The sequence below is a fragment of the Xiphophorus couchianus genome, chromosome 8 (genome assembly GCF_001444195.1).
Source record: "Xiphophorus couchianus chromosome 8, X_couchianus-1.0, whole genome shotgun sequence".
Taxonomy (NCBI): domain Eukaryota; kingdom Metazoa; phylum Chordata; class Actinopteri; order Cyprinodontiformes; family Poeciliidae; genus Xiphophorus; species Xiphophorus couchianus.
Genome location: NC_040235.1, coordinates 27,010,677 through 27,023,201, shown reverse-complemented (window position 1 = coordinate 27,023,201; position 12,525 = coordinate 27,010,677). Strand labels below are relative to the sequence as shown.

The 12,525-nt window shown below is 41.0% G+C and overlaps 1 protein-coding gene across 1 annotated transcript in view; it reads left to right on the top strand.

Moving 5' to 3' along the window:
* The window catches only part of mef2ca (myocyte enhancer factor 2ca), a 41,580-nt gene extending 30,600 nt beyond the window's left edge, over positions 1–10,980 (top strand). Inside the window, exons 5-11 of the mRNA XM_028025241.1 lie at positions 2,308–2,451; positions 2,541–2,724; positions 3,920–3,964; positions 4,094–4,257; positions 5,543–5,654; positions 5,727–5,850; positions 5,943–10,980. Of these exons, the coding sequence (XP_027881042.1) occupies positions 2,308–2,451; positions 2,541–2,724; positions 3,920–3,964; positions 4,094–4,257; positions 5,543–5,654; positions 5,727–5,850; positions 5,943–6,303 (1,134 nt within the window). The 3' untranslated portion in view covers positions 6,304–10,980. The remainder of the gene's footprint in view (positions 1–2,307; positions 2,452–2,540; positions 2,725–3,919; positions 3,965–4,093; positions 4,258–5,542; positions 5,655–5,726; positions 5,851–5,942) is intronic.
* Positions 10,981–12,525: the final 1,545 nt, after the last annotated feature.

Sequence of the window (12,525 nt, the reverse complement as noted above, 5' to 3'; positions counted from 1 at the left end):
TGCATCCCCTTTTAACATTCCTTCTTGTTTGGTGAGTAGACTGAGAGCTGGTCATGCTTTTCTTAATTTCAGCAATCTCTTCTCTGAGCAGTCTTACTGTTTCACACAGCTCTGACTCCCTTGAACTGATGGGCGCAGAGGTTTTACGGGTTTTCTGCTTCACCACTTCAGCTGACTGTTCTTGGATTGCCAAACTGGTGTTAGGTGCAGCCTGGTTTTGTTGCCTGATCTGCATTTCTGTTTGTAGCTCGTTAATTTTTGGAATTTTGGTGTTGTAGCTTTTCTTCTGTTTGGACTGTCGTTCTGAATCCACACTTGCAGCCTCATTCATCTTTTCAATAAGAGTCTCATCGGTCACAGTTTGATCATCAAGGGAAGACTTTAGCTGAAACTTTATGTTGTCACTCAACAGTCCAGTACTGACTGACCTCAGGAATTTCCTCTGAATGAAGTCGGCGCTGTACTGTTCATCTGCATCGACTTCTCTTGAAGCAAGCAACAGCCTCTCTTTCAGTTCGATTGCCCTGAAGAGGAAGTTTTGGGGGGATTCACGACTGTCCTGTGTGATATTTATCAGTCTTTGATAGATATCAGTGGAGCTATCCTCTTTAAAATGTCCCTTTAAAATCGCTTTGAGCTGGGGCAGGGTCAGATCACGCTTAATTTCAAGCATGTCCCGAATGCTTAAACCAGGGCTGATTGATTTTATTACAGCTTCTATTACTTCAGCATCACTGTGTCCTTTACTCAGGCCTCTCTCAATCTGATGCATTAAGTTGGTGTATGAGAGCCTGTCTTTCTGACCCTTCTCCCCTATCTGACCACATATTTTAAATTCCCTCCGTATGGTCACTTCTGGAAGCCTATTTGCTGTGGCTGGCATCACATTTTCAGTCACTGTTCTCTGAGGCTTACCATTTATACGTTCATTTAGCCTCAGTACTTCCTCTTGCAAAGCTTGGTTGTTGAGGTGGAGCTGCGAGTATTTTTCTGCCAAGTCCATTTGTTCAGTTACAGCCTGGGTGCTTTGTGACTTGTTACACGTTGCCTCCTCTTCAGCAGTAACTTCAGAATGTTGTGATATCAGTTCAATTGATTTTAACAATCTCCGAAGATAGCACCTCGCCACCTCCTCTTCTTCATCATTTATCACAGCATCAACGGACTCTGTTATTAATCGTATTAACGCTCGCCTCGTTACAGAATGTCCGCTTTGGATTTTAGCTTCTGCACACACCTCTTTGAGCTGATCCAACTGCAGGAGCCATAGCTGCTGAGAGACGGTCTCTGCCAACTCCTCCATGTCGGTCGCGCACAATGTAGGCGCGCTCCCGCCGCTGCTCGCTCCGGTTAGCATCGCTCAAGAAAGTCCCTCGACGAAGCGTTAATAATCTCGGTGGAACCTCCAATATTTTGTTGCACACTCGAACAAAAATGGTATCGAGACATGCGGTTGTGGTAAATTTTCTTTACTCCTTTTTTTTCTCGAACACGAACAACATCAATAGTCCAACGTGCGTCACACTCAGGCTGCTCTCTACTACTCGGCTTCTTCTACACAACAAACACTTAGGACCCCAGGCTGCCCTACGCGCCTGTTCAAAAGTCCTGCTTTTCTAAACTCCTCACTCTCAGCCAGAATAGTTATCCACATATGTATGAATGTACAGCTTCACATGGACAATCAATCACAGTGCTTTTTAAATAACAAAACAAAGCAAAATATTCATAGGAACAAGAATAAAATCATTTTAATGGGAGGGGGGGTCCTTGATCTAAAGTCCCCAGCAACTGGTCCCCCACATAATGTTTCCTCATCAAAAACATACCAGGACAGTTGTTTTGATTCTTTCGTGCATGTTTGAGAAATCCTTTAATCTCCCATGGCAACCATTCAGCTGTGAAAAATGACTGGGCTTCTCCTCTGAGCTGTAGTTTCCAGCTGTACAGAGCAGCGCTCCTCCACTCAGCTCCTTCAGACTAGCCAGCAGCAATTAGCAAACACCTGGTGGATCTACATATCTGCTGAGCTCATTATAGCAGCTACTTCTTAGTGCACTGGTAAAAACTGGTAAAAAAAAAAAAAAAAAAAAAAACATTGTTAAAGGGTTAATAGAGGAGCCATGTTGTGATGACTGTGAGTTTCAGAAAGACCAGGAGTTTTTAAAGAGACAGAAGCCCAATTTCAGAAAGACAAATTACAGTCACATTTTTTAAAAGTCTTTTTTGATAGCATTTTTATAACAATATAAAAATGTACAGCATTTTTATAATAACCATTGTTATTTGTCTTCTGTTTCCCAACAGACTCTACGGAAGAAGGGTTTAAACGGCTGTGAAAGCCCCGACATCGAAGCTGACGACTCTGCTGGCCAGAGCCCAGAGTTAGATGACAAGTACTGCAAACTCAACGAAGACATCGATCTGATGATCAACCGGCAGAGAATCTGTGTACGTCTACGTCTTCTTTCTTTTGCATAGCAAGTGTATGGTGTCGTTTCATGGAGGTTCTAAAACACTTTTTTGCTTTGGTCCAACAGGGTCTGCCTCCCTCTGGCTATGACATGGGGGTGACCATCCCAGGTAGCAATCCCAGCGGGCTGCTGTATTCTCACCAGGCCATAGGGGGCGCTGTGGGTAATCACAACTTGCTGCCCATCTCACACTCATCCTTGCAGAGAAACACTATGTCCCCCCAACGACCCTGTAGCACTGGGAATGCAGGTGTGTTTATACTGACTTTCGCTTTAGGCTAGAAGTTTTCCATGAAGGGGATTGATGAGCATTTTCAAAGCTGGGTTTGTGAGAAGTTAATATCTCACCTACAGTAGATTACTTTATTGATATCTTCATTCACTGTAAACCCAGATTAGCGTGTTATGAGATGGTGAGAAGGCTAATCCAAGAGGGGCTGAGGCCAAAGGCTACTAGCATCTTATAACCGTGGGCGGTTCTGGGCTAGAGCAAACCAGGGGCCAGTGGCCCTGTAGTGCAGAACCCTGGGACCAAATTTCATTAATGTATATTATTGGACTGGATGACACGTGACTGTGATGAGACACACGTGTCATTGCTATGCACTGAGTCAAGAATATTGGTGGTTGGGAAAATAACACAATGACACAAAGAATCTAAAAAACGGATGCAATGTTTTGATATTAATTGTCTGCATTGTAACAGTTAGATAACAAGGTAATTTTCTGACCTATGATATAGGTCAAAAAAAAGTTTGAATTTAAATTAAAATAGCAAAGAATTGGGACGTAGGTTAGCTATGCTAGCTTGACTTTGACAATCTTAACATGTATCTGTGCTGCACAGTTTGGTGTTTTTGGTTCTGGAAATCCAAAAAATAGGGCGGCCCACACACCTACACTCTAACAGATCATCAGTCTCTATGACTAATCAACCACAGCTGGTGTTCAAGCAACCATTTATTAATAACTGTGAAAATAAATAATTCCTGAAAACATAAAACTGTAACTGGTTGAATGTTCTGTTGGAGTTTTTATGTTCTGTTGTTTGTGTTTCTTGGTGTTGAACCCTTATACACTTATACACATGATCTCTGCTCTGCCGGCGAATGGAGCCATTGTAAATTGGTTGCCACGGCAATGTATGTGTGTGGCGTAAAGCCTACAGAGTGGGATAAAAAAATCCTAAAGAATAGGAGAGGTTTTGAGTTGTTTGGCAAAACTGGGTATGAATTATGAGTCATGTTTTTCCCCCATGATCCAGTCCTTCTAAAGTCCAAATTACATGAATCTTTTAACAGTTTAACCACTGCTGAGAAAAACTGGGATGAAAATGTTGAATTAAGATGAACATATTGAGACCATTATCAGCTCAGCCTGAACTCCAGAAACCTAACCTAGTGGTTGACTTGGGTCAGTGACTGCATGTCTCCATCTCCCTGCAGGGCTGATGGCTTCTGACCTTCCCAACACCGTGGTCTCCAGCGTGGGTAAGGCTGCTTTCACATTCCTCAAATCCACAAATTGCAAGTGGCCCAAACCATCCTCCTTCTGAGACCAATCTGCTCTCCTGCATTTTGTGTTTAACTGTAAAATTCAAACTATATGATCTCTGACAGGAAATGGCAACTTCAGCTCCCACTGCAGTTCCCCTGGCCTCATGTCCCCGGCCAGCGTCTCTAAGAACATGCAGGACAAGAGTCCTCCTCACATGGGCATGAGCCACAAGCCTGACCTCCGCACACTGATGCCGCCCTCCAACAAGTGCTCCATCATGCCAACGGTTTTTATCACACTTCACTGTCTCACCTGGTTTTCTTCTTCTGTCCAGAGAATATTTAGATTCTTAGAGGAAAGACGTTAATAATCAGTTGAGTCTGTGCCTAAGACCCCTCAACCAACGCAGCAGTTTGATAAAACCAATGAGCTAATGACTAATATTTCAACATAAGTGCAGCATTAAATACCATTAAACTGCCTTTCTACCACCAAGTCTATTTATCCTTACAGCTAAGAAAAATAGTTCATCACTTATTACCCTGAATCAATATCATTAAATGTAGAATAAAAAAAATATGTTATTCAAATGATTAATAATTCATTCTACTTCAGTTCAGCCCAAAAACGACCCGGCATTAAAATAGGACATCATAACGTCCAGCAGTAATCGCTGCAGCAAATAGACAAACGCTTAAATACTTATTTGATTAAATCAAAAAGCTTTAATGGCTCTTAGGTTATCACACCAACATAAACAGCAAACACAGTCACTTAGTGTTTAATCTGAATAAGTGTTTTATATGAAGCAAAATTTTTAATTAGTTGCAACCCAGGGATGTCCAAACTGCGGCTCAGGGGCCATTTGCCAGCCTGTCAGTGGTAGAAATTTGGCCATTCAGCTCATGGACACTTTAAATTTGTTTATTTATTTTTTACTGGCACTTAAAATCTTTACAGAATGAAAAATATTAGGTGTAACCAAAAGTATTTCTGTTCTGTGAACCTGGTTTCACTTTGGAGCAGACTTGGGCTGAGCTTTATTAAACTCGACTCAGAAACAGACTATGCTGAACACAGGCTGACAGTTTTTCAGATTCTGTAAAGATTTAAAGATAAACAAAAATGAAACAACACTGCATGTTTTGCACTTTTGTTGCAATATTGCAGGTTTAGATTTAAAAAAAAAATTAAAATCGCAATAGGATTTTTGTGCTATTAATCAAGTTTCTTTTGTGGCCTTTAAGTACTTTCAACTTGGCAGTTTAGACACACGAGGGAAAAGGTTTGGGCATCACTGTTCAAAATAAAATATAATAGCTCTTGACTCAGGGACATACAGCCATTTTGTAAATGCAACAAAAACTTGCATGTAAAAAGGGAAGTGATCATTTTCAAATAGACACACACAATTTCATGTTCCAACCTGCAGAAAACCTGCATATCAGGGTGTAACCCCGATATGTCTTAGTGATAACAGTATCATAACTTCACAGATGACCAAGATCACCTAAATCTGATTCAGTCTTTGTTTAGTATTTCTAATCTTCAAACTTCTCTCTTTTTTTCAGAACCAGAGAATAAATCACTCACAGACAGCTCAGACTCTGTCCACCCCTGCAGTGTCCATCGCTGCCTCTGGGATTGGTGGTTATCCCTCTGCCATCTCCTCCTACAGCACAGGTGAGGACAAACAGACCACTGTTACAGGTTAAAGGTTAAAGGTCAACCTGACATTGAGTTGTCCTCCCTCAGAGTTTTCCCTCGGCAGCGACCTGTCCTCCCTGTCTGGGTTCGGGGGCTCAGGTCTGGGATCAGTGGCGAGCTGGCAGCAGCAGCAGCTGCAGAACCTCCAGCACTCGGCACTTGGACACATGGGGTGAGAAAACCCGACCGGATCCATTCTGATGACAAACCGTGGCTTTGCACATAGAACCAAAACGATTATCGCATTGTCTCCTCTACTTACAGAAACTTTTGCCAGAACTCCGGCCTGGACGTCGGCGTTCACAACAACCTTCACATTAAGTGCGAGCCGGCCTCTCCTCCCAGAGACCGGAGCCTGGGCGTGGGCGGGGCCGTGGGCGGGGCCGGACTCAGAGGAGGCGTCAACACGGCCGGATACGCCCTTGGCACCGGCCGGGGGCCCCACGAATCCGGCAGTTCCCCTGGCGACAGCGCCTCCAGCTGTGGCAGCTCGTACGAAGGCAGCGAGGAGCGCGAGGATCACCACGGCAACGAGAGCTTCCTGCTGCAGCCACTGCACAGTCAGGAGGAACGTCACAGCCCCTCAGTAAAACGGATGAGGCTATCAGAAGGCTGGGCCACATAGTGGGAGGGAGCATCTCCACAGGAACAGGGGGGAGTAAAATTACCATATAGTGTTATTATTATTATTATTATTATTATGATTATCACTATCATATTCTCCTTGTACTGAATGCATGTGCTTTATGTTTAATGGTGGTCTGTAGTTGAGGAGGCTGGTTTTGCGATGTGAGGTCAGCATCAGCACACATCACCTGAAGAACAAAGCTCTCAAGTTTTATCTGTGTGTCACAATATTCTGAACATCAATCATATGAAATATTTATTTATTCAAAATCTGGTAAAATACACCTTGCCAATACTCCATAAAGTTTCAGCTGATAGTCGACAGATCTGAGGATCTCTGCAGCTCCTCCAGAGTCACCAGGAGCCTCTGCATAATGCTGCCACTACCAGCCAGCTGAGCTGAGCGAACATGTGCAGCTGCTGAGCGAACATGTGCAGCTGCTCCATCCTCTTGTTCAGTTCCTGCACTGACCAGACATGTCTTTTGGCTGCAGCTAACGACTATCCTAATAATCTATTAATCAGATTTAAAAAATGCCCAATTTTTTTAAGCACTTCAGCTTATTTTATGTAATGTTAGATATACATGAAAAATATACAAATGAACAAAATTCAATTACTTTTAAATGTGAAAATACACTTTTTAAGCCTAAAATGCATGAGCATCATTACTCAGCTGGCACTACAGTGTCGGACTCATCGGCTGATTAATATTTGGAGAACAAAAGGTGCTTAACAGGAGATTTTTAAATTTTTTTCAGAATTTGAACCATGTGAAGCTAAAAATGCCACTTAAGTTCTGGGTAGATCAGATTTTTCTATCTTAAATCCAAGTTGCAGATGTCTTCATACAGTTTTTGGTTTAGTTCCTGCTTGAGTGTTTTTTTTTTTTCTTTCAGCAATTGGCCTTTTTGAGAGCCAGTTAATAATTAATCAATTAGTAGATTAGTTGACTACTATTTCAATAATCAATCAGTCATGATTAATCCAATGAATCTGATTAATTGTTTCAGCCCTAAACATAACAGTAGTTTATCCTTCTCCTGAATTTTCTTTCTGTTCTGCCTATTTGGAAAAATAAGCTCACTTTAATCATGTCTTCCCATTATTGGACCCAAAGCTCAAACTTTCTCACAAGAATTTTTTGACACACAAGTAAATCTTGAGAATTTTTGTATTTTATATTAAATTTTTTTGATGTACGCTGATAAATGAGACTTTCACCTGAGGCCATCTTCCCTGGGGAGGTTTGACGATGTACATTTACTGCTTGTTTTCAGTGTGTTTAGGTAGCATGGGGATTATAAGTGAGTTTCTCATGTATGCAAGCTAAAGAAGAGGTCAAAGTGAAGAAGTCTGGTACTCTGAACAGTGAAGCTACTGGCGAGTTTGAACGTGGATCCGCGCTGCTGCTCTCGCTCCACGGCTGTTACACAAGCTGCGTTGCAGGTTCAACACAAACAAATGCTTCTAAACATATCGCACAATTAAACGAGAACAGGTTAAAGGGCAAAGAAGCCGATGAAACAAGTAGGAAAAGACTGAAGGAGTAGGGTAGGTGCTGAGCGGGGGATTCTCCAAACAGAGTAACCACAGGAAGATCCTGCTGGTCCTGTTATTGGAAAGGTTGAGGACAGGCAGAGGTGTTGAGATGGCTGCTGAGAGGTCTAATGGAGTCAAGGCAACAGGTTGCTTAGGGAAAAAAATGTTTTATTAATTCTACTTGGTATTGAGATGCTCAGTTTTCTGAGTCTGGTGGCAAAAAAAAAACTAAAAAATATATATCCAGATAGTCAAAACGTCAGGAGCCCTTTGGGCTGGATCTGACAGGAAGCTAACAAAATGAACCACTACAGAATGTTTACACAAAACCTTTCTTCTAGTCCCTACTGACCGCTGGGTGTACGCTGAAACCAAAGCTAATGAGACAGTAAATGCTTAAATAGTAATAAAAACAACAGATCAATACAGAAAGCCAAGCTAAGTTGAATATGCTGACATCTAGAGGCCATATTAGAAGTCGCAGCCTCTTTATTTGCAGAGCTGACAGAACTGTCAGGCTTGTTTCCTCTACATCTTTGTGGGCGGCTTTGGTTTTCAAAGAAAATCCAACAAGAAGCAAAATGTTTCTATCAAAAGTAGACATTATATATGTGTCTCTTTGTTTTGTAGAATGGTTCAATGGTCGTCCCCTACAACACTAAACATTCTTCTACTAAGCAGGGGTGAGCATTTATCGTATCGTTGATCATTTATTGTGATAAATTTATTGTCACAAATTTTCATGTATCATCATCTTGATAATTAATTATTAATAATTTATTAATAAGTATTCATTTTGAATTAATAACATTATCAATGATTCAATTAATAATATTTTAAACCTCCCAAAACTGTCCATGTTGTTGGGATTGTTAGTTTTACAATTTTCTCCACTGTTTTTTCATTGAGAGTATCAAAATATTTTAAAATATGATTAAATGTAGTTACATACAGTTACCTAAAAAAGAAGGGATAAATAGTGCTTATCAGTTTTGTTTATCACAAAATATTGTGATAAAACTTTAAGTCCACATCACCCACCCCTTCTGCTTAGTTCTTCTATTTCCAAAGCACAAAATGACTCAGATGATCATCCTGTTTTTTACTCTTCTGATGTGCAAATTGGTCTCCAGACACTAAATGATCCAGTCATTTAAGCTTAGTTCTAAACAGTCCGTTTCCTGTGTGTTTGAATGGGCTCCATGCTGTGTAACTTCCTCTGTTGTGGTTCGTTTTCAGTTTTCTGTCCAGTCCACATGAAGTCAGACGTCAGAGTGACGGGTCAGAGTGGGGAGCTATAAAGCCATAACGTACAGAACAGAGATGCTTTACTGCACAAACCTGCTGGTGTGTTTAGAGACTAAAGGTTCCTTTGTTACTATAGCAACGGGATGTTTTATTGAACGGTCTGAGTCTCCATATACACACGCAACAGGAAGCACAAGGTTTTGACGGCTGGTGTCAGACCTGGCTGCTCACCTTACTGGGCTTTTTCATTCACTCAGGTCATTTGTTCCAGCAATTTCCCATTACTACTGTACAGTTACAGTAGCAGCTACTGTAACTGTACATGTAACTACAGGGTTACATTTCAGTGCTGTTTTTTCTACAAAAAACAGAGCACGACAAATGTTATCTCAAGGCACTTTATGGCACAAACAGGTCCAATTCATATTCATATTCATAGAAATATAAAACCCAACCAATGCTTACATGAACAATCAAATCATAAGAAGGTTCAGAGTCAGTCACAGGCAGCCTCATTTGATTGTTTATGCACATCCGGTCAGATATAGCTACATATGATGACGATTAGTAAAGACTTTTTGATAACTGATCTTTTCAGGGATCTCTTGACCAGCATTAAGGTCAGAGCTGCAGATCAGGAATCCCAAACCAAACATGGAAAACAAAATCCAATGAAAAAAACCCAACTGAACATTTCTATCCTCAGTCAGAGAAACTATTTTAGCTGCTTCTAGATGTAGCAGACTAGGAGTGCACCGTTTTATCTTCAAGAAGTCTGACCCGTCGATTCCCATTTTGGCTAAAGTTGCTAAATGTAGCAAGAATGTCGCTAAGTTGGCAACAATTGGGTGACTATTGTCAACTGCAAACATGCAGACATGGTGGGCGGGTCTATCATCCAAACATCTCTTACTGCAGAGCAGCAGAGGTCCAAAAATCAACCAGTGTCCTCTGCTGCTGGAGGTCGGGACTCTGATTTAGGAATGAGTTCCTGTTTAGCTCTTGAAATTAAAACTCATTAATTCTCCAAGTCCAAACGCCAATAATTTCCCCGGATGCCGTGTTTCAGCCGGTCTGACACCAGCCACACATCCAGGTTGTTCAAACTGGACATACGATTGCAACTATCATCCCTATTATAGTTTTCCTTTTGTTTTTCCTTTTGTATTTTTTTTTGTTCTTGTTGTTTTTATTTCTGTGTATTGATTGAAAAGACAGAAGTGGCTGAGGGTTCAAATTTGAATATTTTGGCTTAAAACTGTATATTTGGAGCTCGACCCCTCAGCTACTCTTCACTTTTTCTGCTCTGCGCCTGAATTCTCTTAGAAAACATTGGAGCAACACAAATTGCTCCACATGGCTGAGGTACTTCTCTCCTCCATCTCCATAAGTCAGGATGGTCATCTAAAACCTGAAAGATGTTAGACAAAAAAAAAAAAAGTCGGGAGCTCACTCCCGGACTCCAGGTGGCGCCAGCTGGCTGCAGATGAAAATAGAAGGCTGGCTTTAAAAAAGAAGAGAGAATGTAAGCTAAGCAGTGTGAAAAGCTTCAAATCAAATCTTTGTATTATTTCTGGAACCAGTTTCTGTTTTCTGCCAGGTACCTACAAAGCTCTGATTAAAAAAAAAAAAAAAAAGTTGTACTTAATTTTTCTTTTCATCTGACCAGGTTGGTAAGAATTGTAAAAGTTTGGCCTGCATTCTCCCCTCATCACTTGCTTCCAGATGTACTGAGAGATTGTTAGCGGCATGAGCTGGCCTTTTGTCGCCACCTGACTCACCGACCAACCAAGTGCACATTGGGTTGTCCAGAACTCCCTCACTCAGAACTGTGGTAGTGTTTGTATTTTGCAGAAAATAAAAATGCTCATGTTTTTGTTCCACACGTCTGATGTGGTTTGTTTTTTTTCTGTTCCTGCAGCTACACTTACACTTAGGACTGGACGATAAATCATTAACGGTTTATATCGCGACAGATACGTGATCAGTATCAACAGGTGATGAATGTGGGGTGGAGTAAAAGGATAAAACAGGAAAGATCAGTTTGGCTGCGTTTCAGATCTTTAAGCAACTAAAATACTCCCGCTTCAAATTGAGAGTTCTCAACTTAATATGTACTTTAATGAAAACCAGGGGATGAAACATTTCACATAAAAACGATTCCTCTGATATATTTAATGACGGATACATTTAGAGAGCATTAAAAGAACTGAACACCAGATGGCATCATATGGCAGCTGAGGCCAGTGTTCACAGTAATCTGCATGTGATGCTCCTTAAAATAAGTATTCCACATTACATAGTAACTTAAGTTATGTTTATTATAAGTGCGGTTATTTTCAAATAACTCAAAGTATCGGCTTCTTAAAAATCCTTACATTCATGAATCTAAAATTAAGGCCTTAATATGTTTAAAATTAATTGTTTAAAAAAATGTTACATTTATGGAGGACCAATAAGTTGACCTTAAATATGTTAATCATATTGTAGTGACTGGAATATTTAATCTTGCATATTCTATGTAGTTAATTTTTTCTCACTTTTCTGTCAAGCAAAACATTTGATTTACATACAGACATCATAACATTCAGTGACTTAAAGCAGTTGAGGCTACCGCTAACTAGCTGCCAATTGTACCCCTGCTAACTAACTACCTAGCTTTTTTGTGTCTGTCCTGAGTATTGTAAGCGTATTTTTTGACACTTGGTTGGATGATGTTCTTCTTCGCCACTGGCTCACTTCTGTTGCCAACCTATAAGATACTATAAGCATTCTGTGGGGGAAAAAAGTTCAGCCATAATGGCATTAAAAAGGTCTTTAAAAACCTTAAATTTAAGTTGGTGACGCTTGCAGAAACCCAGCAACTGCTCTGTGGTTGGATGGAAAAGATATTAGGTAACCTTGGGTATGATTTAAAGTTCAATTTATAAAACCAGCAAATCTTTACTCCACCGGAATCACAAGGAAATGTTAAACATGCAATAAAAATATATAATTCCTTCTTAAACTTCCCGGATGAGAAATGATTTTCTTCGACTTCTCTTCCCAGTGGTTAGCGCCGTCCTTGTCTCATCTGAAAGAAGCCTTTCAGACTCAGACTATTGCATGCAGGAGGCATTCTCCGTTGGACTGACTGTATTTACAGGGAAAGAGAGATCACTGGTTGGCATTGACCTCTCAGTCGACCTGCTGTCTCAGTTTACTGCCTGCATGTCTGCAGAAGTGTGTGCAGTAACAACAGAGCGCCTGCTGACCAGAAGCACACCAAAATACTATCATTCTGTCATTTCTGCACATAAAGGAGGATGCAGTCAGATGAATATATGTCATGTCTGCGTGCCGTAAACCGGACCAAGTGTTCGGGCTCCTCGGCACGCCGACCCGGGCTTTGTTTAGAAGCCGTCAAGGACAGGCTGTGGCTGGCCTGCAG